We start from the raw sequence: 26,870 nt of genomic DNA on the forward strand, positions 1-26,870 counted from the left end.
TGAGTGCTACGGGGGGAGGAAAGGAAAGCTGATAAAGAGAAAGAAAGACAGCTTTGGAGCCTCGATTCCCATTTTGCGATGACGGTCAGTCTTTAACAACTGTTCTTCTGTACAAAGTTTGTTTCCAAAAAGAGGAGAAGAAAAGTTCATAGCTTTAAAAGTTGTCTCAGAAAATCACTGCACCCTACAGTTTTTCATTGATCACCATATGGCTTAATGGTTGCAATATTCTATGTTTCTGTCTGAGACACTCGTATAGCTCCAGAAATACGTTTTCAATTGTAGTAGCCACTTCCTGAAATTTTTCTTTATCCTGGAAGATTGAGAGGGTTGAAAAGAGCGATATTCTATGACTTAGGTGCTGCTATTTCTGGCGTTGATGCATAGGGGGCCATGTCTAAGTTTCTCAGCAACTTCCAAATTAATGACTTTTCTTAAATGAAATTCAAAATCACAGCTTGTTGCAGTCGATGTTGTCTTTTGCATTCATATTTAATTTTTATTGTTTCTTTCAGAAGATGTATCCTACACTTGTGAAAAATAAAAGCTGTGTCTGTACAATGTCACCTGTAATCTTAAGGTGTGGACAATATTTCAAATAAAGAGTTAAATTAGAAAGAAATCATATTTCTGTTTTAATATGTTTTATTAGATTTTGACCATCACGAGTAAAATTTTTGTTTAAATTTGAGCTTGTGTTATTACATATGTTTTTTTAAATAACAATTAAATGCCATAAAGAATTACAAACATGTGGTCAGAGTTAAAAAATTGTTAATAATACCTAACTATAATAAATCAATGCTTAATCTAATTTAGACTCCTACTATCTGCTGCAGGTCTAAGCAAAACATTTGCAACTGTTCATAGATTTTATTTGGAAGTCAGAAGCCCTCTACAATATAATTATAGCTCTAGGCTAGTTAGTACCCAAGACCCTTGAATATCATTACAGTTAGGGAATGAGCATGGTAAACACTATTGAAAAATTCTCTAAAGAGTTCTATAGTTCTTTCTCTGACAAAAAGGGGAAAGGAATAAAATTAAGCAACAGGGATTCTATCTCAATATTTGCTAACAAAAAAATCACAATGAGTGACTTTACCTTCTCTAAATTGAGCCCTTTACACTTTGAGACAAGAACCTGAGTTTTTCCCTGAGTTTTAACTAAATCTTACCAACCATCACTCATATTGGCACAGAGGCTACACAGTTATTTTTTCAAAGAGGTTACAACCAGAAATCAAACATTACCAGGACATATATTTTGAAGACCACCTATGGACACATTTTGCATTGGAAGTATAAACTTAACACCCACCCATAAATGTGGGGAAGAATACATAAAACAGCCTAAGAAAAGAAATAAACATGATATGACCAAGCAATAAAATAACTTGTGTAAAAAATAAGATTTTATCAGTCCATAGTGTCCTGAGAAAGAAGCAAGGAGACCACCTATGAATCTGGTTAAAGATTTCATGAAAACAATCTTAGACAAATATAAGCAATTTAAAATTGCGTGGCAGAAGATATTTCACAAGTGTTCACGTGAAACAAATTGTTTGAAATTGAGGTCAATTATCCCTGGTAAGATATTTCCCAAAGAGAACACTTGCTATTGTTGTAGGACTTGAATTTTCATTTTCAATTTTTTTTCTGAGGATTAAAGAACCCACCATTACACATGTAGTACCTGCAGCATATATAGTACCCTTTAAATGGGAATTTGGGGGCCCAGGTCAGGAGCACTTCCATTATTACTTCCTTTTCTATCTCCCCATTGGAACCAAATCCATCTCTGTGTATAAACGGTTCCCTAAAGGAAAGCCGAGTGCATTCAGGTCACAAGTTTCCACTCAGGGTATCAGTCCTCTTGCATATGAAATGGATTTCAAGTTTCCTGAAAGGATTGACCCTTCAAAGTACATAACCTTCATCTTCCATGTCCTCAACCCCCATTCCTCAATTGCATGAAAGAGTCGTCATTGCCTGGCTGGTGGTGATTATTATTAAGCACAATTGTCCCTTTCACTCTGCCATACCTTTGGTTTAGAAGGAGCAACATTTGCTAAGGCTCATTGTATCATATTGATACTTCTCTTATTTTGAGGCTGGGAAAGAAGTATCTAAAACCCCTCTTAAGTGTTAACTCTGTATACTTTACCCCTAAATAAATCCTTACCGTTTTTATCATAGATTCATGTAGAGTACAATTAAAGATCACCACTTCCTTGGGGACGAATTGAGGGAGTTTTTCATACAAGAAGACACAAAACATGAGCATCAGGATTGGATTAGGGTCACAGATGTCGGTGGCCTGGTTTTGAAGAAGAGAAATATAAATAAGAGGACATACAGATAAAATATATAACTAGAGCTAATGCACAGTAATCAATTGTTGAAAAACTTTAAAACTGTTTCAAATGTTACTGACAATGATACTGAAATGCAGACACAATAAAGAAAATATTGGTGTAAATCAGAAGAGCTTGACCTAAGTGTTAAAAGATGAATGAGATGTATTCTAAGTATAACAATGACCTCAGAGCCTCAAAGAGTCCATAAAACCTAGTCAGAGGTCAGAAAGATACTACGCATTAGAAATACTGACCAATATGACTATAAGACACCATTCCTGAGTTATTAAAGTTTCATAGAATACACTAAAGGAAAATGTGAGAAGCAGGCAAAGTACTTAGGTAAAAGATAGCAAGAGATTTTCAAGCAAACCCCAGGGGAGGAGGTAACACATGAGATGAACTTGAAGGCTGTTTGGACATCAAATAGGTTGTATCTGGTGTGAGGTAAAGGGCATATTCTATCAGAAAGACAAAGAACTATAGGGCAAAAATATAGGGAAGTACAGTATTCACTTGGAGGAAAAAGTCCTGCGTACGGTAAGAAGGGACAGGTACTGGAAGGAAAGACTGAGCAGGGCAAGAACCACATCGTGGAGGGCGTGGGTACCAGGGCCGGGAACTTGGTTTCTGAGCAAGCAATCACACGGGAGCAACCATTGAAGCAGATCAAGCAGTGGGTGGTTGGCGAAGTACTTTTCCCAGAACAGACAAATTATACTAAGGCAGAAAATAACTTATAGTGATAAACAAGACAAATTAGTGATGGTGGTTGAACTAGATTTGAGGTAAAATCCAGACTACAGACGAATAACAGCAGAGATGATCAATAAGCCAGAATGTACAGTGAAGCTAAACAGTAGAGTCAGGAGCAGAAGGAGGAAGAATTCTTTCTATCAAAATTTATGTAGTGCTTCTGATCTTCTAGAACAAGCTGGAGGTTGTGGGGAAGAATTACTCATATTAAAAAGGAATTGGGATTGATCTGAGGAATGGATTCAAAGACATATAAAATACCACTATGAATACCCAACTCAGTCATTGGCAATGTACAGGGAGCTCTCCACACTTCCGTAAAATGAAGAGCATGGTGTGACTGAACGGCACACATTCAAGTTCGCAACTGAAAATGACCTGGGCTTGGCCTAGAAATGCAAAGAACTAGAGCTAAAGAAATCTAAAGTGTTTACAGTAGCCCCCCTTATCCACGGTTTCACTTTCCACACTTTCAGTTTTCATGGTAGAGTGCAGTCTGAAAACTTTAAAAGGAAAATTCTAGAAACCATTCGTAAGTTGTAAATTGTGCACTGTTCTCCGTAGTATAAAGAAATCTCGTTCAGCCCTGCCCAGAATGGGAATAATCCCTTTGCTCAGTGTCTCCACGCTGTCTGTGCCACCCGCCCTTTAGTCACGTGGTAAGTGCCTCAGTTACCAGATCAGCTGACACAGTACCACAGTGCTTGTGCTCAAGTCACCCTTAGTTCACTTTATACTGTCCCCAAACCATAAGAGTGGTGATGCTGGTCATTTGGATATGCCAAACAGAAGCTGTAAAGTGCTTTCTTGAAGTGAGAAGGTACAAGTTCTGAACTTTACAAGGCAAAAAAAAAAAAAAATGCTGAGGATGCTTAGATCTACCATAAGAATGAAGCTATCCATGTAATTGTTAAGAAGGAAGAAGAAATTCCTGCTAGTTAGTTGAGAGAGACTACATCACACAACTTTTACCACAGTATATTATTTTAATTGTTCTATTTTGTTATCAGTTATCCTTGTCAACCTCTTACTGTGCCTAATCTAGAAATTAAACTTTATTATGAGTGTGTATGTCTAGGAAAAACATGATATATAGTATATATACATAGCATACAGAGTCTTCAGGCATCTGTGGTCTCGGGCATCCACTGGCGGTGGCAGAATATATCTGTGGTGGTTAAGGGCGGGGGGCTACTCACTCTGTGTGGAGCTAAGGCAGCAGTTACCAGAGAATAATTTATAGCCCATATGATTATCTGGTAATTCACATTTCCAAAAACATTCTTTTCCTTTTTTGGAAGAAGAGAAGAGTTTATTCTTTCTTGTTTTGTCAATAAGCAGTAAGGTTTACTGGGGAGGGGACTGTTAGTAAAAAATAAGGGTAGAAACTTGTTAGGGAGTATGATTTGAGAAAAACTAAGAAAGCAAGTGAAATTCCAAGGTTTCTCATCAGTATTCTGTGGCCCCACATTTCTTCAATGAAGACAGTGATAGTCAGCAGATGGAGGAAAGTTATTTAAGATAAGAAGAAACTGAAAAATTAGATAGTTTAATTTCCACAAAGGGAAGAGTATGGTCCTGAGGGGCCCTGTGTGACGGGCCAGCCTGTGGGTGTGACGGGCCAGCCTGGGGGTGTGTCAGGCCAGTCTGGGGGTGTGATCCAAAGAGGGCGGGAAACACATTTCCCACCCCCTGGTCTAGGGGGTCTAGGGGGTGGGAAATGTGTTTCCTGGGGAAAGGAGAACACTAGTGGTAGAGCACTCTGGGCTCAAGCCCGAGGTCAACAAAAGTCTTCTGGACATTGTTTTAGTGACTCCAATATAAAAAATATATACAATGGAGTATAAAAAGTACTCCAAAAGCTCATATATGAAAATTTAGACATGAAAAAATATGCTTATCTTAGCAGAAAAATATATTTGATAGTTAAGATTTTATACTGGAAAACCTGAGAAAGGAGTATTCTTACCTTTCTTCATGATAAATTGCAATGAAAATAACCTAAATTACACTTTACACTTTAGTATATATTGCACAGCTACACTTTAGGCATCTGTAGGCTTAAAAGGCCAAATGCTAAATTAAGTTAGGTTTTCTTAAGACAAGATTTTCATGTGAAGTCTATTTCAAAGAAATAATCATTATTTTCTCTATGGAGGTCTAACCAAGAACTGTGATCATATTGACCCACTTTTATACCTGATGACAGTATTTCCTCCTGGAGTAACAAAAGATAAGGAATTAAACAAACAAAAACCATAACACAGAAAGATGCTGGAGGAGAAATCTGCTAAACTAAATTCCAGTGCTACAACTACACAGCACCATGATCTTGACTAAATCAAATGGTTTTATTAGGCTTCAGTTTCCTCTTCAGTAACAAGAAGAGGTGAGATGGTACTGAGCTTCGTGGTGAATTTATTTCATTTGCTCTAACTTCAAGGTATCACCAGCTCTCAAAGTAGACATCAACCACAACTAGTACTATCATCCATGGACATACTCTAACCCCACAGAGAACACTGTTGATTGCGTTCCAAATAGCAATTTTCTCCTTTCTTCTTTACTAAGAATCCCAATTTTTGTGAGATTCTCGATTCCTTTATCAAACACTGCTTTAGCTTAAGAATGGAATGCAATTCTGGTCAACGGGAAATATGCTGTTGGACAACTGAGAAAGGTTTAAGTTAAGGAAAAAGAAAAGCACAATAAAAGGATGCTACCCTACTAGCCCCAAGCAGAGCTATGTGAAGGTGTTATGTGAGAATTTCAGTAAGAATCAGAGCACATATAAGCCAAGAGGCTGAGAAGAGCTGAAGCAAAAGGAATCTATGAAAACTTTCTTGAAACACCGAATCACTATCCCTGACTGAATAAATATCCCAGTAGTATTCCACTGCCTGACTTCACCTTAAGCAAAATTGAATTTCTTTATTTTTAAATCGCTTTTACTATGAATTCTGTTATTTAACACTGAAACATCCTAGCTGATAAAAAAAAAATTTAAGAGAAAATTTAGATTATCGACATTAACCTTTAGCTTTCTTCATTACTCAGTGAATTATATGTAGAATAACTTCTATAAATGTCTATTACATTTATTTTTACATCCATCTATCTGCATATGGAAATGAAAATACATTCTATGCTGAGTCCAAACGATTCCCAGATATTTCTGCTTTAGATAAAAATCATGTCATGCAAGGGAGACTATGTAATAATTGTACATTCGAGCTCACAAGATGCAACAACAGGACATGACATCGGCTCAGAAACGTAACTAGCTGATTCAACAGTTGCAAAAGACATAAAAAATAGGAAATGTAGACCCAGCTGGTGTGGTTCAGTGGATTGAGCACCAGACTGTGAACCAAAGTGTTGCTGGTTCAATTCCCAGTCAGGGCACATGCCTGCATTGTGGACCAGGTCCCCAGTGAGGGGTACATGAGAGGCAACCACACATTGATGCTTCTTTCCCTCTCTTTCTCCCTCCCCTTCCCTCTGTCTATAAATAAATAAATAAATAAATAAATAAACAAACAAATAAGAAATGTAAACATTAATAAATGAATCCAGTGCTGAATTTCACAGGGTTCAAATGTGGACCAGGACTAGGCATCAACATTAATTTACTATAGCTAAGTTAATTTAAGGGTGATATTTTTAAACTCTGCCATTTAATGTAGTTGGTAAATCCAGGCTGATTAAAAGTTAATGAATTGGAACTGGCTGGTAAAAGCCTGATAATTATCTGCTAAGTTAATTGTCAATTTTCCCATTCGCCATTTATCAAATCTTGGACACCTCTGCATCTTTAAGTAGTAGATACATTTTAAAATATTTTTGGCTATACACTTAAACCTTTTGAGTCAACATAACTGAGGAAATCAAAAAGCAAAGGAGAGAATCATATATGGTGAATTATATTTTCTTTTTAAAAAATTGATGTTAGAGAGAGAAGAATGGAGAGAGAGAAACATTAATTTGTTGCACCATTGTTATAAGAGTAAATGCCTTTATTTCCACAACTGCCACAAGGTAAACTCCTGACTTTTTATGCTGATTAAAGATCCCAATATGTGCCTATGTATATTTTTCTAATCCCAAATTTCAACCTAAGCAATGTAGTCACACACTGTCCTTAATATATGCTATTTGTTCACGCGCGCGCCTGTGTGTGTGTGTGTGTGTGTGTGTGTGTGTGTGTGTGTGTGTGAGAGAGAGAGAGACAGAGAGAGAGAGAAAACAGGGCCAAAATAGTCACTTGTGTCTCAGGCCACCAAACTGAGACTTAATACTAACCTAACTACAGCTTCAGCCTCTCCCAAGAATGTAATCCTAACTGCTGATAGACCCCAGCTGTCCCTCAAAGAAAGGTAACTTTGCCTGAAACAATCCACTCCTTGCCAATCACTTCCTTGTCCTGCCTCCTTTTTTCTGCCTATAAAAACCCTCCACTTTGTACAGCTATGCGGACTCCTTTCTAGTTGCTAGACGATGCACTGCTCGATTCAAGAATCATTGGATGAGGCCAACTAGATCTTTACATTTACTCAGTTCAACTTTTCTAACACATTCTACATTCTGTTTATGCCACATCCTCTAAGTGATCACCTTCTTCTCTTACTATTTCCAAACCAAATCCAAGCCACCCTATAAGAACCTAAATAAGTCCTGCCTCCTCCACAAATCTTTGGTGGATCAATCTAGATCACACTGATCTCCTCCCTTATCTGATTTCTACACTTTCTTTTCTTACACAACAACAATTAAATGAGTAGAGTATAATTTATCAGCAAATATCTTGATAATTCAGTGAGTTTGTATGTTCTTCAAAGTTAGGAATCATTTACTATACAATTTAATTACTCTAAAGTAACAAGAGCTCAAAGATGTTAAGCATACAATATATTTTTGATTATTACTACTGAGGACTTAATGTGAAAAGCTAGATGGAATTATAACTTGGAGGTCCAAATGTAATAAAAATGTATATTGCCATTGTGATCTTTACATGAATACTTATTTTTAATTAGAAGACAGTAATACAATACTTATATTCAAATAGCTCTGCTCCTTTAATTCATGCTTCGAGCTCAGTAAGATTAATAATGCATTCATTCCTGTGGTTTAAGAAAACTGAACCCATCACTAAAACTTTCTTTTTATTTATAGTTGGATGTACATAATTATACCCATTAAAAATATCCAAGTAGAATTCTATGGAGCCATATTTCAATTTTCACATTTTAGCAATATCCTATGAAAAGTATGTTTCAATTTAGATTTAAAATTTGTGAAGAAAGGAATATTATTAAGGAGTCAACTAACATTTTTCTACAATGGACATACTAAAGGCCAACAGGTATACAAAAAGGTGCTCAGCATCACTAATCATGAGAGAATGTAAATCAAAACCACAGGGAAATATCATCTCATATCTGTTAGAATAGCTCAAATAGACAAGAAATATCAAGTGTTGGAGAGGCTGTGGAGAAAAGGGAACCCTTGTGCACTATTGGTAGGAGTGGTACAGCCGCTGTGGGAACAGCATGGAGGTTCTTCAAAAACTTGAAGACAGAACTTCCATATGGTTCAGCAATCCGACTAGGTATATACCCAAAGGAAATGAAATCAGTATCGTGGAGATATCTGCATTCCCATGTTCAGTTGCAGATTTGCAAGTCAAGATAGGGAAACAGCTAAGTGTCTGTGGACAGATCAATGGATAAAGAAAATGTGGTTCATACGTACAACAGAAAGTTACTTAGTCATAAAAAAAGGAAAACCCTGCCATTTGTGACAGCATGGATGAACCAGGAGGACATAATGCTAAGTGAAACAAGCCAGACACAGAAAGACAAGTACTGTATGATTTCAATTCTTTATGGAATCTAACAAGTCAAACTCATAGAACCAGAGTGTGGAGCGGTGTTTGCCAGAGCGGTGGATGGGGGAGATGAGAGGGTACAAACTTTCAATTATAAGATGAATAAGATCTGGAAATATAATGTAAAGTATGGTCATTATAGTTAGTAAGAGTGGATTACACACTTGAAATTTGCTAAGATTGGAGATCTTAAGTGTTCTTGTCACTCAAAAAAAGGTAACTATGAGAGGTGATGGATGTTTTAATTAACATAATTGTGTTAATTATTTCACATTATATGCATAAAACATCATGATGTTGTACACCTAAAAAAATCACATCAGACAAACTAAATATTTATAAATTTCATTTGACAATCATACCTAATATAGCTGGGAAATAAATAAGAAAAAAGATCATCATAAAATATTTAAAGAATGTATGATATAAAGGCACTCACCTTTATGCCCATGGTAAGGCCGATCTCAAGAAGACTGTTCACAATCATCAGGGAATTGTGAAAAATCTGTTCAACAGTTTTTGGTCGTGTGTACATACTCACAAAATAACGCTCAATCTGAAAAAGACAACAATAAAACCTTCCCGTAACAGAATAAAAATGGCTGCCTTTTAACTGTTCTCTGTAATTCAGCCAATAATCCTTCAGTAACATTCGTCTCTAGTAGCCGACTGCACTCAAAATACAAGAATAAACAAAAAGGGAATGGTAGCCATGCAGATTCAGATGTTAAAATCAAAACATTTAAAAGAATCAGTTTGCAGAAAATACTTTAAATTTTAATTACTAAGTTTTTTAAATGATAGAAAATCATTATGCATAAAAATGACGCTTACCAGAAATGGGCAATAGCCTCCCAACAGTGTGGCAAAAACAAGGCCATCTGAAAGGTCTCTGTCAAAATTTAATATCCATCTTTCCTTGGGAACACCTGTTCCAAAACAAAAAGAGCAAATATAACAATAGTTTTACTTCTCTAAAAAGATATCTAGCCCTGGCTGGTGTGGCTCAGTGGATTGAGTGCCGGCCTGCGAACCAAAAGGTCGCCAGTTCGATTCCCAGTCAGGGCACATGCCTGGGTTGCGGGCCAGGTCCCCAGTAGGGGCCACATGAGAAGCAACCACAGATTGATGTTTCCCTCTCTCTCTTTTTCCCTCCCTTCCCCTCTCTAAAATTAATTAATTAATTAATTAATTTAATAAACATGTCTGATGGAAATTTGCACAGTAGTCAAGGAAACATTTGTCTTTTCTTGGAAAAGAAAAATCACATTATTTTGGAAATAAAAACAAAACTTAAACCTCAGAAGCTTAATGCCAGGAAATATATCTGCAAGGTTTTATAAGCAACCGCAAAAGCTGTCTCCTTTATTTATACTTGAATCACTTTGAGGAATATATTACCATGTAGTAATGGAAATAAAATCCCGGATTTCAAAATTACTCATTTTGTAGAGTACCTTGGAGTTCAAGTGTTTGATCATGATCATCAACACGGGTGAAGAGGCTCAGAAGACATGGAGTTACTTGTAACTCTCAAGTTTTAGGGGCAGATACCCTATTTGTTGCAGAAATTCCTCCACAAGTAGGGTATGTGGAAGGGGTTGGAGATATACGGCTAAAAAATAAAACCAGAATTGACCTACAAAAGATAACGTAAAATGAAGGAGCAATCACAGGACTTCTCAGTTACAAAGGTGACTACTATGCTGAAACCAGAACAAAAGACAGAGTATCTGGGCATTTAGCCAATATCTGAAAGCCTGTCCTATATTAGGGAGAGAGGGGGCGTTTTAAACATCAGAAATCATTGCTATGTTGGATGCGGCATTTCCTTTTTTCAAGTGTTTCCAGAAGGGCCTAGGTTACTACTGGATTGAGATGATTTCTTGTCTGAAAACTTGGGAAAAATTTGGTGATCTCCATAAATTCCCTCAAATCCTTTAATTCTCATTTTCTGTGAAGAACAAACCATGACAAGACATGTTCATGACACGTATATTAATTCCACAGACCAGGACTGCTCTACGTCTGAGCTGGAAGACTCAGTTTTCTCTGAAACCACAAATGTCCTGGATATGTCACAGAAATAGTACCTAGTACTTTTTCATCTGAGATGCTACAACATTGAATGTTTCTATTGGACTTCTATAGCATATTACTGCAAACTTGACCTAGCAACCAAAGATCATTAGGAATTTTCAACTAATACACAGCAAACAACACTCTGCACTATATTTTTCAAAGTATTTTTTCCTGATAGAAACCTCTAAATTACTGTATTTGATATAAAATGCGATGCATCAAAGTAATAATTTTAAAAAGCACATTTCCATTTGACTATATAATTATAACTTAAATGTGCTTCTGTTAATGTATATTTACCACTCTTATCTTCTAATATAAGCAAAGGGTCTCACTTTTGTAGCCAATATTCATTTTTCTATGACCTGGAAGCAATTCTAACTTTAATCTGAAAAAGGCAACTTACTAGCCTTTTAAGTTGATGGTGAATCAGTCAGTTAGCAGGAGATATAAACCGTGTCCTCTAAATATCCCATCCTCATCTTGTACCCGCATCAGAGAAAGGATAGAAATTCCCCAGAAGAAACTTAACATTTTGTGGAGGAAAGGTCACACCCATAAAGAGAAACAACTAGTGAAGAATCTCCCTAACTAGAAACTAACGAATAGATGACAATATAGCAAAAACTGTTATGCTGTTACTATGGACTCCACCAACTGCAATCCAGTACCATAGGATCCATCATGGCGTCCCCCATTTCCTTACTTCTACCTTCTTCAATAGTTAAAAACCTGGTTCTCATTATCCGCAATATATTCACTTATTTGTTCAACGCTAGTATACATATGAAGTGTTCTCAGAATTGCACACCCATATCTCTGGCAAGAAAGTAATGTGTAGGTACAGTTTGGTTTTTCTTGTCTTTAGTTCTACAGTATGCACTCATGGTATAGTTTTCAAAAGATAATTAAGTCAGCTCCTTTCTTTTCCATTTCATTCAGTGAGGTTGTCAAACATTTGTAATTCAGTTACATTTGTCATTTGTCACAGTCTACATTCCATCCTAGATTACATCCGTGTCTTTGATTTTTAAAAAATGCACATACTAACATTCATTCACTCTTTGCGGTATAGCTTCTAGGATTTTGAGATATATATTGTCATGTATTTACCACCACAATTCCACACAGAAAAGTTTCATTACCCACCTGCCACCCCTAAAATGCTCATGTGCATTTTAGGCCAACATATTGATATTTACCCCTCAAACAAATGTGGTGGGATTATCATTGGAGTTACATCATTTTGACATCTCAACAATAGTCTTCAACTCAACGTGCGTGACACATTTCTCTATTTAGTTTCTTTTGATGTCTTTCATTAGTATTCTGTAATGTTCAGCACATATATGCTACACATATTTTGTTAGTTTTATACTTAAGCATTGTATGTTAAATTATATATACATATTAGTTTCAAATTCCAATTGTTTACTGTCATTATGTAGAAATATAATTTACTTTTGTATACTGATCATATATCCTACAACCTTGATAAACTCATATACTAGTTCTAGGAGCTTTTTTGCAGATTGTTTGGGATTTTCTACTTCACCGTCACGTCGAATCCCAGCCCCTCTCCCAGGGGTAGAGGTGGTATGAGTGTGTGTGTATGTGTGTGTGTGTGTGTGTGTTAAGTTTCTTTTCTGCAGCTGCAATGAGTTTTCACCATTGCCCTAAGGATGACAGTAAGTGTTGTCCTCCTCCTTGTAGATTAAAATTTTTGTTCTCTAGGAAATACAGGAGTCTGCACAAAATGCTTGCCCCTCCCCCAGGTCAGCATTATAAGAGGCACGTTCCCCAGACACTCCAGTCATTTCCGTGAGCAACCAGTGAGGTTTGTGGAGTAAAATCCTTTAAGAGAACAGTCTCCCCCTACAACTGTGACCCCCAGGGACTTCATGCTCTCTCACTGGCATACACTTGGCCTCCACCAATTCGCTCAACTCTTATACCCTAATTCAACTCTTCTCATCAGAGTCTGGCTGTCTCTACCACAAGCAGACAACTGTTATCAACCCATTTCTTCCTGCAAGTACCTACTCCTCATTGGACTTGGGGCTGCTTTGTTGGCTTACAGCTTCAGTTTCCTAGGGGAGCTTTAAAACACTGAGAATTTATGGTTCATATGGCTTCTGCTATTGTAACAACAGCCCCCCACTCCAAATAAAAAAGCTCTTTCTAGTCTTCTACCTCCCTGAGAGAATCAGCGGCTGCCACATATGCTTGTTCCACCCATTGCAACTTCGCAAGTCCTCTAACATTACTTGTCAAACACTAGGTGGCATGGGCTGTTGCCGCTCGGATTTCAGTGTGAGCAGGATGACAATAAAGCTCCAGGACAATGTTGGGAAGAGGTATGGACCAAAGTCCAAAGCTCTTCTTTAACCTCTGATTCCAGGCCTGTATGTATCCTACCATTCACACGCAAGGCTATTGCCAAGTAAGACCCACCACAATTTACTGCAGCCTTAGGTATGCCGAGGATTTTCTCTACTTTAATGTAAGCTCCTTTGATCTAGGCTACGCTCTCTATATGTTCCTTCTAAGGTTTTGCTACCCACAGTGCACTTGTGAATCAGCAGCACCTTCAACTGGAAGTTTGTTGAAAATGAAGAATTTCAGACCCCAGTCAACACCTACTGAAACATAAAAACAGTTTCACAAAATCTCCAAGTGATACCTATTCACGTTACCATCTGAAAAGTACTGATCTAGGGTTGTTTTTTAGAGACAGAACCAGCAGTCTAATCTAGTCCTCATCTGTTAGGAAACAGAAAATTCAAGGGCTGTCACACAGATTTTTTTAAATTTTAATTTGGGAGCTATATTTTCATCTGTTTTTCTACTATATCACTTCGAATAGTCAGAAATATAAAAATATTAATGAAAATGGTGGTCCTAAATAGTATTATGAATTTGAGATTTGGCTGTTAGACACAAAACTAAATCATTTTATTCACTCATAGAAACTCCTTCAAAGCCTCCAAAAATGGGAATGTTTCCTAAAAGAATTGCTGAGGTTTGCATAAAATTAAAACAAAACAATTAAAAAGTACAGAAAACAGTTACAAAGTACCACTCATGTAAATGGAAGCAAAAAATTAAAATTTAGTAAACTAATTTAAGCAAGGTGTTTAAAAAATATCAGCTATCATGACAAAAGTGAATATGTGCCAAGACTACAAGGTTAGTTTACATTAAAAATTAATTTAACTTATTATATAGTTCAATACTATGCATTGATATAAAATACGATGATATAAAATTCTCTCACAAAACTACGGAGAGAATTTAAATTTCAGGACATAATGAGAATAAAGTACAAAATAATTCTATAGTAAATATCAAAGTTCATGATGAAATATTGAGTGTACTCTGTTCAGGATTAAGTATGAAAAAGATCAGGTATAATGCATGATTGTCTACATTGATGCAAGGTTACAAAAAGCCTCTTCATGTCTTCATGTCTCCTTTCAATCAACAACTTGGGCTTCCAACAGAGGACAAAAAATACCTCATATGCCAAATTTACCAAGGAAATATTTTTAGATCAAGCTTCACACGCTTAAACACCTCACCAACTTGGAGATTATAAAAAAGTCTAAAGCTAGCCCTGGCTGGTGTGGCTCAGTGGATTGGCATTGCTCAGAGCATGGGCCTGTGAACTAAAGGGTTGCTGGTTCGATTCCCAGTCAGGGCACAAGCCTGGGTTGTGGGCCCGTTCCCCAGTAGGAGGCACTTGACAAGCAACTACACATGATGTTTCTCTCCCTCTCTTTCCCCCTCCCTTCCCTTCTCTAAAAATAAATAAATAAAATCTTTTTAAAAAGTCTAAAGCCAAACAAAGTTACTTACAGGGGAGGCATTATCAGAACAATCTCAGTTTTTCAGAGTTGTACAGGCACAACTGTCCATAGATTCAGAGAAAAATAAAGGGTGACGCCCAAAACTGATTCTCAGTCAAGATGCCATTCACATATAAATAAACTAGGACACTTACAAAGAACTCAGATACTAGAGTCCCTTCAAATGATAATTAGATGAAATCATTATGAAATCCAGGTATCTAATAGCTAAACCAAAAATAATTAAAAATGGAAGAATCCAGGTAAAATGACGTATCGTCAAACGCTGACAAGATAGAATATGAGTGTTCTAAGTACTGACAATGGGGGCATGAAAAACCTAATGATGACACTGGGGCAGGAGAGTAAGAGGAAATAAGAGTAATAATTGCCTCATCTGTCCTATCAATGAGTGTCAGTGCTGTGTAAAATCCAAACAAAACCAAGAAAACCTCAGAAAGTATAATGCTAGTCATAAATTTCTTCATTTAAATTTGAGACATGATTTAGGACACATTTCTTGTGGTGGGCAAATATTTATCTTACATGGTATCTCTGCACTATTTAATCTTATTGTCTTTTTCTATATTCCTCCACATGAGAGCTTTTCACCTTTGCGCTGTGCATCAGAACCCCCCAAAGAGCTTGTGAAGCTGCACGTGTACTGGCAACACCCCAGAGATTGCATTTTGATTGTTCTACAGTGGAGCAACAGATATATATATATTTTTAATTTTCCAGGTGATTCTCCAGATTTGAAAAACCACCACAGTGGATGAAAAAGGAAATAAGACATCTGTCTGGATATGAGAGCAGAATTCGTAAGAATTGCGCAGATCTAACTTAAGATGAATTAATGTTTTGAGGAAACAGCATCACATAATGGTACTTAAGAGTGATGATAACTGAATCTATTGTTCATTTAGTCCTATTCTAGACACCCTTTCCTTCCACAAAGCTGAAAATTCATTACTAGTTATTTAGGAAATAGTCTTGAGTCTCCCTGCATTCAAAGAATTAAATAATATTTGTGAATGATTTTTTAAGCATTTTGAAAGAAAGCAAAATGTTGGAAAAATTCATATGGGATGCTAAATGTCTGGGACAGTTTGAAGGTCACTATAATGCTACAGCCAAAGTTATGACATTTCAGACAGTACATTAAAAATATAAGAACTTTTCAAAAATGAATTGTCTATACAATAACCCTGGACATTATGGAAGGTGATGGTTGCTGTCTGCCTCATTCCTTAATTTCCTGCTTACAGTGACATCGTAGCACTGATACTCCTGAGACCATTAGTAGTGGTGACAGTTCTGTCCTGATGATGGAGCTGGAAACAGGAGAGAACTGAATGGGAAATCATTGCAGTGGAAATGCTGACAAAATGGTTTGTGAATTGATATGTATTTACTTATGTACTTGCTCTATATTTTAAAAATGCTAAATTATATGTATATATGTATGTATATACCCGTATACATACATATGTATACGTGTATATGTGTGTACATGTGTATATAGATATGTGTGCACATATGGGTACATATACACATGTACCCGCATGTATATAGATATCTATACATGTGTATGCATATGTACGTGTATATATAATCCCATATATATATACACATATACACACACAATTTTTATGACTATATTTGTTAAATGATGTGTATATATATCTCTATGTATATACATAGAGATATATATACACATACACATACAATTTTTATGACTATATTTGTTAAATGATTTTTTCACTTCAGTGAACAAATAAGGCTCCCAACCAAAGAGATAAAAGTCCTTTAATTAGTCAACTTGTGAAGATGTTGTGATAAAAAAAATTCTCATCTGCAACTCAAGAGACAAGGCTCATTACTTTTTTTAATTTTATTTTTCAATTACAGTTTACATTCAGCATTATCTTGTATTAGTTTCAGGTGTACAGCATAGTGCTTAGAAAGACTAGGTTCATTTCTAAGGCCCAGGCAACTAACTTCCTTCTTTCTATTAGAATGTGACTGATATAAGAGAAAGGATTTAGGCTCTTTTGTTCTCTGCTGCATCTCTAGTCCCTAAAACAGTGCCAGGCATATAAATTGGCAATTAAGGGATATTTGTTTAAAAAATGATTTCTTTAGTAGATTCTGTTCTTGTTAGAATTTTAAAACATCAATTATCATACCAAACTCAGATAAAGATTATCTTATTCTTTATTCAGGTTATTTTACAGTATTTGTTTTTATACTTAATACTTTTTCATACATTTAGAATTCACTTTTGGTATATGGTATAGAGTACAAAGTTAACATTACCTTAATTTAAAAGTTAATTGACCTAGCATTATTTACTGAGTAAACTAATATTTATTATGAATATTGAAATGTCACATTCATCATACTAAATTCTATTATATACTTTCATTGTTCTGAGTTCCCTGTTATGTTCGATGCACTTGGAAATATTATGACTCTTTAAAATAGTTTAATAGTAAATAATACTAATTATTTAATATTTTGCTTTGTAATATACTGTCTTTAACTTTTTCTCTATATTATTTTTTAAAATTTTATATTATAATGCAACTCTGGAAACCTAGCAAGTGAATAAAGCATCTAATTTTAGAAAAACATGATGGTACACAGAGATAAGAGGATCCTGTATTACTACATATTAAAGTATAATAAAAAGGTTGTTCCTGGTGCAGACTGGTGCAGCCACTGTGGAAAGCAGTATGGAAATACCTCAAAAAATTAAAAATGGGTCTGCCTTTTGACCCAACGATCCCATTTCTGAAAATATATCCGAAGGAACCCAAAATGCTAATTCGAAAGAACATAAGCAACGTTATGTTCATTGCATTGCTTATGTAAATTGCCAAGATTTGGAAGCAGCCCAAGTGTCCACCAATAGATAAGTGGATAAAATAACTATGGGACATTTACACAGTGGAATTCTACTATGCTCTGAAAAAGAAAATTTTACCCTTTGCAACAGCATGGATGGACTGGAGACACATTATGCTAAGTGAAATAAGCCAGTTAGAGAAAGACAAATACTTGTATGGTTCCACTCATATGTGGAATTTAATGAACAAATTGAACTAGCACGCAAAACAGAGACAGACTCATAGACGGAGAGCAGATGACAGCTAGTGGGTGGGGAGGTTAGGCGATGGAGGGCTGGAGCAAAAAGGAAGAAGGACTCATGGGCATGGACAACAGGGTGGTGATTCCTGAGGGGAAGGGGTTTAAAGGGACTAGATGGTAATGGGAAAAATACAATAACATTTTTTAAAAATAAAAATTTAAAAAGTTGAACTAAAGTTTAAATAGAAAAAGAAGTATAATAAAAAAAAAAAAAGCTAAAGACCCTAATGCTTCATTTCAGATGAAGTTTTAAGCGTAATTCTTAATACATTCTATTTGGTAATTCTGGTGTGTTAAAAAAATTCAACTGAGTAAATTTGAAGATCTACTTTGCTTTATTAAGTGATTCACGAATTAGGCAGTATCCCACCTAACAACTAGAAGCATGCTCAGAGGGGTTGTATAACGTGGAAGAAGGCTGGGACAAGGAAAATGAAGGATTATTTTGGGATGAGGAGGTCTTTTCAGGGGGGGTAAGAGAACCAGAACGGTTTTTATCATGCAGATAAGCCCCTTCTCTCTACAGGATGGAGAATGCCCATTTGACAAATTACCTCACTGGTGTTGACAGAAATTCCAGACTGGTTAATGAAGATTATGTTTCTGGGAGAGGTTAAAATTGTAAGGAGATCAGGCATTAAATCTAGGTTTGGTATCATGGGCTTTTTAGTGGGAGTGATGCCATTTGGGGCCTGTAGTTTTCTCTTTAGCAAGTGAAAAAGAGAAAACCAGCCCCTGACATCTGCAAGCTTGCCTGGTATTATCAGCTGAGCTTCGGTACTGGTAGGGGCTCATTACAGCTAGGTCATGTTATTCTCTTTTTGGACATAAACAGTCTCATAAAACATCAATATCGCACAAGGTCACTTTGCCACTGTAATGAAGTGAGGCAAAACAAAAGCATTTCAGACTATTGACTAAGCACAGACAAACACAAGCTTACTGTGTAAACCACAAAACACCGAGCATCCCCCTCTCCAGACTAATGAGCAACTACTGCTTCTTTACCAATTAAAAAATTAGCTTTACTATAATCCTCTTTCCTCTAGAGAAGATTTATTAAATTACTCAACCCTAGCATCACCAGTGTCCCTAACACCATGCAATCAAGGTGAATCCCTGTCCTTGAACCTTCCCCAAATTTACCTAGTCAATGCACAAGTCCTGTAACTGTTACTGGCATTGGGATTCTTGAGTTCCCCATGATCAAAATGGAGAGAGAACCCCAGAGAAATTTCCAGATAGATTTTATTAAGTTTATGCCTGAGGACAAGGAAGGAAGGTCCTCTGAACTGGCTGGTTCTACTTGGCTGGTTTTATAAGCTGGGGACAAGGTGAGTTTGCATAAAAAGACAGAGTTTTTAAAAAGGCTTGTGGGAATTTCCACGTCACGTTAGGAAAAGCGAGTGGGTAGAAGGGAAATAAAATTCTGAAAATTTTTTTTTTTTGAGCAGGGTGAAAGGGTGGTGACATTCTTGCAGTCAGTTTATCCTTCTAGTCACCTGGTCTTAATTTGGCTTCCTGGCCATCCGGTATTTTTCCATTCTCAGGCCCAAGTGCCTGTACTGTCTCATAACATCTTTCATAATATCCTTTACTGTGAGACAGCCCAGGATTCTCTATAATGTGTGGTCTCCCTCTTTGCAACGAGCACTAAAAAGAATTTGGTCAACGACAGATGTGGTCTAGTGGTCTGTGGCTGGAAGGCATTGACACTTAGTGGTATAAATATGAAAGAGAAAACAATGTGGTCTGGCTGTGTGTATGTGGGGAGCGGTTTACATCCTCCATTTCCCAGCACACCTGGCTACTGCCTTGGTTCACCCTGATTTATTAAACCACATCGCTAATCCATTGGAAACGGTTTACATTTGTTTGACTGCTTGGCATTTCTTACAATTTCGTGTTGAGCTTCATAGTAATCATGACTTCTACATATTGACTGACAGTCACTTTCCCAAAATAAAACATTGATGTCACATTAAAATGTCAGATTATACCATTTCTATCGTCTGTGTGCATTTCCATTTTGTAACACTGATGAAAAATATTTAATGCTGAAATTAAAGGGCAAATTTGGAACTTCTGGAAAAAATATAATGGGCTTTGTAAATAATGACTATTTTTTGGTTTAATAAAGTTGAAAATTAGACATGTTTGAAACAAGCAATACATACAAATGTAAGACCTCAATACCACATTAACTTTAAGAGTAGATAACAAATTAAAAGGCCAATACAATCTCCCAAACATATATTGAATATTGTTACTTGAACAAACTCTTATGTAATAAATGAAATTAGGGGCATCTTTAAATGGTACATAAAATAAAGTATGAATTTTGCCAAGCATACTTATAACTCACTTTATTAAAGAAAAGAGAATAAAACCATTATTTTTCATTCAGAAGAACCACAATGTTACTTCATGACAAAATGTTGAAATAAGCATAAGTTAAAATGACATTATTTGCAGAACAGAGCTCCTTTGAACAGACAGTTCAAATTGCTCCAATTTCAGAATTTTGTTAGAAGTGCAGTCAAATGAAAGTACTTAGCTTTGTCAGAAATTAAATTTACATTACAAAATGTTCTGTTGCCACTCTCAAAATTACCAGGTGATTACAAGATGATAAAATTTCCAATAGCAATGAAAGGTAGCATTTGGAGCAAAGAAATGACATATAAGTGGTACTTTATCATAGGCACGATCGGTGGAAGAAGATACTGTCACTAAGGTGTGAAAAAAAATTGTTCATCAGGGAGAAAAAGTTAACTACAGTGTTAATGATAAATGAAGCACATACAGTAGAGAGCTCCGGGGAACAGATGGAGGAGTGTGTATAAGAGCAACTGTACCTCCTGGCAAGCACTAAAAAGGTCCCCTATTTACATCAGATAGTTGTCCACTTATCAGAAGAGAATTAATTGCTTTTTGACTTTCACAACATTTAGAATAAATCTCCCTGTTGTGTTTTTTTAAACAAGGATGAGTATCTTTTTTTTTTTTTTTTTAACTGTGGCTCCCAGCAACCACCTATAGTTAGGAAATGTGAATCAAACTTTGACTGCCTGGCACCACATAGCCTTGGGTGAATTCATAGAGAGTCCAGTGTTAAAATATCAATATGTCCATCTGCTCTGAGGGCTAAACTCAGGTGTGCTGACCTAAAGCATATGATCTCACTGTATTTCAACCCATTGACTTGCTGCTGACAGACCAAATGCCCATTTTATCATAGCAGTCACCAGCTCAGCCATCTCCTAAGACTCTCCGAGGGCAACAGAATAAAGTTCTAAATCACTGTCTTAATATTCAAAGTCCTGCATGGCTGCACCTCTGAGCCAACTGATTCGAGCTCTACTATGTGATACTCTCCATGCTTTCCCTCTATCAAGAGCAAGGCCCCCCCTCACTTGTCACATCCTTCTTAGCTCCATCATTGCAAAGAAATTCTAAAGATAGGAAATGTGCCAGACCTGTCCTAACGGGGGTGGAGGTGCTGATAAAAAGACCTCAGCAGATAGGTGATATGGAAGCAACCTGTCCTGCTGACTCCACTGCTAAACTGTCCAGAGTTTCTGGGAAATCCATCACCAACAAAAAATTATTTATTTGTTGCCCCATCAGGGTGACCAAGACAGGCTGTACATAGGGATGACGTTGAAATCTGCCAACTGATCAGCTTATCTAGAAGGTGTGTAAGTGAGGCCCTCTGTCTATTCTCTGTGATATCATCTTCTCCATTATTGAAAGGTAACATCACAGGGTACAGAATGCAAGGTATTTTTATTTCTCTCAACACTTTAAGCATTTCACTCCACTCTCTTCCTGATTGTATGTTTGCTGAGAAGTTAGATGTAATTCTTATCTTTGCTCCTCTATAGGTAAGGTGGGTGTTTTTTTGGCTTCCTTTAAGATTTTTTTTATCTTAGATTTTCTGCAGTTTGAATATAATATGCCTAGGTATAAGGGTTTTTTGACGTTTTTCCTGCTTGGCATTCTCAGACTTTCCCAGATTTGTGGTTTCATGTCTGACATTAACTGGAGAAAATTCTCAGCCATTATTATCTCATAGGAATTATTTTTTAAAGGAGAAATTTTTTGGAAACATAACTGGGGAACAAATACCATTCTGTAAACAATTTAAAAGCATTAATGAAACCCCTTTTGTGATACTATTGTCTGTCTCATATATTAGTATGCAGCAGAATCAAATAAAATACAGATTGCTGGGCCTCACCCTGTGAGTTTCTCAATTAAAAGGTTTGGGGTACAATCCTATCCATCTATTCGCCACAACATCACTGCAACAAGTTGTAAGCATTGCCAGGCCTTTCCAATGAAGTGGGGTAAGTGCAGTAAATGTCGATGTTGAGACGTTAAAGTCTGGGGCACTAATTTTGACTTTTTCTCAGACCAAGTTAACCTAAGTGAAAATTTCACAGAGCTTCTACTCACGTACTTCCAGTTAGTAACCAATGAAAACCTGTACTCAGGTACATGCTGAAGATGAAAAGTGCCTCCTTCCACTTCAGGCATTCAACCTGACCACCACATTTGTACCAGAAGGTACAAATTAGTAAGCTAAAATATGTTCAATTATTTGCAATAGTGTAGAAAAATGTTTAAAACCTGAACATGTCTCTTTACTCACTCATTTATTCATTCATTTATTTACTCAAACAATATTTGGTATCTATTATTTCCCAGGCACTGTGCTAGGCTCTGGGAACACAGTAGTAAAAAACAAAACAGACAAGATTGTTCCTGTTAAGAAGCTCACGTTCTACTGGAGGAGAAAGACTATACATATTACTCGGGGAAAGCACTACTGTGAAAGTTGAGCAAGAAAGAGAAGGACTGAGGGATACGCTATTTTAGAGTGCTTACTGGGAAAGCTTCTCAAATAAGGTGATATTTAAGCAGGACTTGAGTGAAGTAGGGAAGGAAATCATAAAGATATCGAAGAAAATAATGCTCAAAGCAGAAAGAATAGAAAGTACAAAGGTTTTGCAAAGTCATGGGTCTCAGCAGTTTAAAAAACAGCAAAGGCCTAATATCATATTCAATGGTGGAAATCTGAACGCTTTTCCTCTAAAATCAGGAACAAGACAAGGAGGTCCACTTTCACCACTTTCATTCAACAAAGCATTGAAAATCCTAGCCACAATAATTAGAGAAGAAAAGAAACACGAGGCGTCCAAATCAGAAAGCAAGAAGTAAAACTGTCACTATTTGCATATCTCATAATACTATACATATAGAAAATCCTAAAGACTACCAAACAACTACTAGAACTAATAAATGAATTCAGTAGTGTCAGGATACAAAATTATACAAAAATCTGTTGCATTTCTATGCACTAATAATGAATGATTGGAAAAAGAAATTAAGAAAACAATCCCATTTATAATTGCATCAAAAAGAATAAAATACCTAGGAATCAATTTAACTAAAAAGATGAAAGATCTGTAGTCTGAAAATTATAAGACACTGAAGAAAGAAAATGAAAATAATACAAATAAATCAAAGGATACACCACGCTCATGGGTTAGAAGGACTGATATTGTTAAAAATGTCCATACCACTCAAAGCTATATATAATTTCATGTATTCTCTATCAAAATGCCACTGGTGTTCTTCTCAGAACTGAAAAAGAATCCTAAAATTTATATGGAACCTCAAAAGACTGCAAAAAGACAAAGCAATCTTGAGAAGAAACAACAAAGGTGGAGATATCGTGCTGCCTGAATTCAAACTATACTACAAGGCTACAATAATCAAAACAGTACAGTACTGGCACAAAAACAGACAGATAAATCAATGGTACAGAACAGAGAGTCCAGAAATAATCCTTTTTTTATGTGGTCAATTAATATATGAGAAAGTAGGCAAAAACAAAAAGCGGAGAAATGACAGTCTTTACAAAAAGTGGTGCTGGGAAAGCTGGACAGATACATTTAAAAAAATCACACTGGACTACTTTGTTATACTGTAGACAAGGATAAACTAAACATGAATTAAAGACAAGTATAACAACTGAAACCATAAAACTAGATGAAGACATAGTAAATTCTTTGGCATCAGTCTTAGCAGTATCTTCTCCAATATGTCTCCTTGGGCTAGGGAAAAAAACAAAGAAATGGAACTATGTAAAGCTAACAAGTTTTCTTTGCTATGTAAAGCACAGCAAAGAAAACCATCAGTAAAAAGAAAAAAAAAAAACAAAACAGCCTACTGAATGAGAGAAGATATTCGCAGATGACATATCCAGTAACAGGATAATATGAGAAACGTATAAAGAACTGATACAACTCAACATAGTAAAAAAAACCAATTCAATTTAAAAATGGGCAGAGGACCTGAACAGACACTTCTCTAAAGAAGACACAGAGATGGTACACATATGAAAGGACACTCAACATCACGAATCATCAGACAGATGCAAATGAAAAACCTCAATGAGGTATCACCTCACGCCTGTCAGAATGACTGTCAATAAACCAACAAACAGCAAGTGCTGGTGAGGATGTGGAGAAAGGGGAACCCTAGTGCGCTATTGGTGGGAACACAGACTGGTGCAGCCACTGTGGAAAACAGTATGGAGGGTCCTCAAAAAATTAAAAATGGAAGTGCCTTATGATCCAGCAATTCCACTTCTGTGTTTATAGTGTTTAATGGGTCAAATACATTTTTATAAGATATGAATCCTATCAAATTACAGTTTCAAGTCAAACAGCTTGATATTACAGGCACCTTAATAAGAAGGTAATAAACTATTCTATATTTACTGTTCTCTAATACCAATATATCAATATATCTACTTCAAGTCTGATGTCACTGTTTGCTTCACTAATGGCTTTAAGTTAAGAGCAACTGTAATTCAAACTCTCATTTTAAATCATCCTTTTAATCTTCCTTTACTTCTAAAGGTTAGAATAAAGTCCAAGGGTTCAGTATAAAAAATAAACTTAGTCATTATATGTTAAAACACAACCCATTCTGAACATAGCAGGATTGTATGTACCTGGAAGAGGGGAGCTCAATTGAAGTCAAAGAAACAACCAGCATCAATACTGTCCTCCTCATGATAATCAATGTTTATGGTGAATAAAAAAAATACACTGTTACACTAGCCAACTGGATCATTTTCAAAGAGTTTAATGCACTTGGGGTAGAAACATATACAGCCTTATTCCTCCTAAAGGGCAGAACCAAAGAGTGCCCGCCTGAACACTGAAGCGGGTCTGTCTATGAACACGCTCTAGTCTCAGTGTACAGGGTGGGAGAAAAGTAGGTTGACAGTTGTTCCTACAGAAAATAACACAATAATTAACAGATAATAATACAATAATAAACTCTGTGTTTCTCACATACTGACAACTGTGGACCTACTTCTACCCCACCCTGTATGGGCCTAATATGACCTCCCTGTGAAGCATTATTGCCCTTAGTGATCTCCAACGTGACTGTCACAACAACATGTAAGCTGTTGTCTAGTCACTTTCCACTTGATCTCAGCTAAGTACGTACAAGGTTGGAGCAGTGTTGCCGCAAATTAATTTACAGAGCTGAAAATGCCGTTGATTATATTAAAGCTATCTTTCATTTCTGGAGCACTGATACATAATTTTTATCATTCTTCAAAATCCATTGGAGGAGCATCTTTTATTATTTCTATTTTACAAGGAAAAAACTGATCTTGAAGATATTAGGGAATACTTTTTTTTTTTTTTTTGCAAAACAGAGCATAAATGTTGCAGTCAAGTCTAAAATCCATGAATTCTCAGTCCAAACCACAGCTCTTTCTATACTTGTCATGCTACAACTTCTGATGATTTATCTAAAGAAAAAAATATATTCTTACCTTTGTGAGAGTTTTGCCATATAACATTTCGGGTATTCTCATAGTATGTGTTCAGCCAACTGAGCAGAATATTTTCATAGTCAGAATACATGTTGCTATATTCAAAAGAAGGATTGATTTTTGGTGAATCACACAAATATATAGGGGGCAAGTCTCTACCACTGTGTGGTACAACCCGGGTTAGTACCAGAACCTAAAATGGAATAAAAGAGAGAACAATAACATTTTACTAGACCTCAATAGCAAAATAAAAGTTTGAAGACTAAATTGTAAAAAAAAATGTCAGGTAGATAAATAATATAAGGCATCAGTATTTTCTGCTTAATTATTATCCATTCAAGAATAAAATGCCAGTACCAGGCTGTTTTGATGACAGTGGCCTTGTAATACAGTTTGATATCAGGTATTGTGATCCCTCCTGCTTTGTTCTTCTTTCTCAAAATTGCTGCAGCTATTGGGGGTCATTTATGATTCCATATAAATTTCTGAAATGTTTGTTCTATATCTGTGAAATATGTCATGGGTACTCTAATAGGGATTGCATTGAATCTATAAATTGCTTTGGGTAGTATGGCCATTTTGATGATGTTAATTCTTCCAATGCATGAGCAAAAACCCTGAAACACCAATCCAAAAGAACCTGTGCACCCCAATGTTCATAGCAGCACAATTTACAATAGCCAAGTACTGGAAGCAACCGAAGTGCCCATCAGCAAACGAGTGGATCCAAAAACTATGGTATATTTACACAATGGAATTCTACGCAGCAGAGGGAAAGAAGGAGCTTATACCCTTTGCAACAGCATGGATGGAACTGGAGAGCATTATGCTAAGTGAAATAAGCCAGGCGGTGAGGGACAAATACCATATGATCTCACCTTTAACTGGAACATAATCAACAAAAGAAAAAA

The 26,870-nt window shown here is 36.3% G+C and overlaps 1 protein-coding gene across 1 annotated transcript in view; it reads right to left on the bottom strand.

Moving 5' to 3' along the window:
* Nucleotides 1-26,870, bottom strand: part of CFAP47 (cilia and flagella associated protein 47) — a 316,288-nt gene that overhangs the window by 161,136 nt on the left and 128,282 nt on the right. Inside the window, exons 32-36 of the mRNA XM_053916952.1 lie at nucleotides 25,960-26,152; nucleotides 24,010-24,012; nucleotides 9,841-9,935; nucleotides 9,446-9,562; nucleotides 2,186-2,320 (exon numbers count right to left, since the gene is read on the bottom strand). Coding sequence (XP_053772927.1) covers nucleotides 2,186-2,320; nucleotides 9,446-9,562; nucleotides 9,841-9,935; nucleotides 24,010-24,012; nucleotides 25,960-26,152 — 543 coding nt within the window. The remainder of the gene's footprint in view (nucleotides 1-2,185; nucleotides 2,321-9,445; nucleotides 9,563-9,840; nucleotides 9,936-24,009; nucleotides 24,013-25,959; nucleotides 26,153-26,870) is intronic.

This window comes from Desmodus rotundus, chromosome X, assembly GCF_022682495.2.
Source record: "Desmodus rotundus isolate HL8 chromosome X, HLdesRot8A.1, whole genome shotgun sequence".
Classification (NCBI taxonomy): Eukaryota; Metazoa; Chordata; class Mammalia; order Chiroptera; family Phyllostomidae; genus Desmodus; species Desmodus rotundus.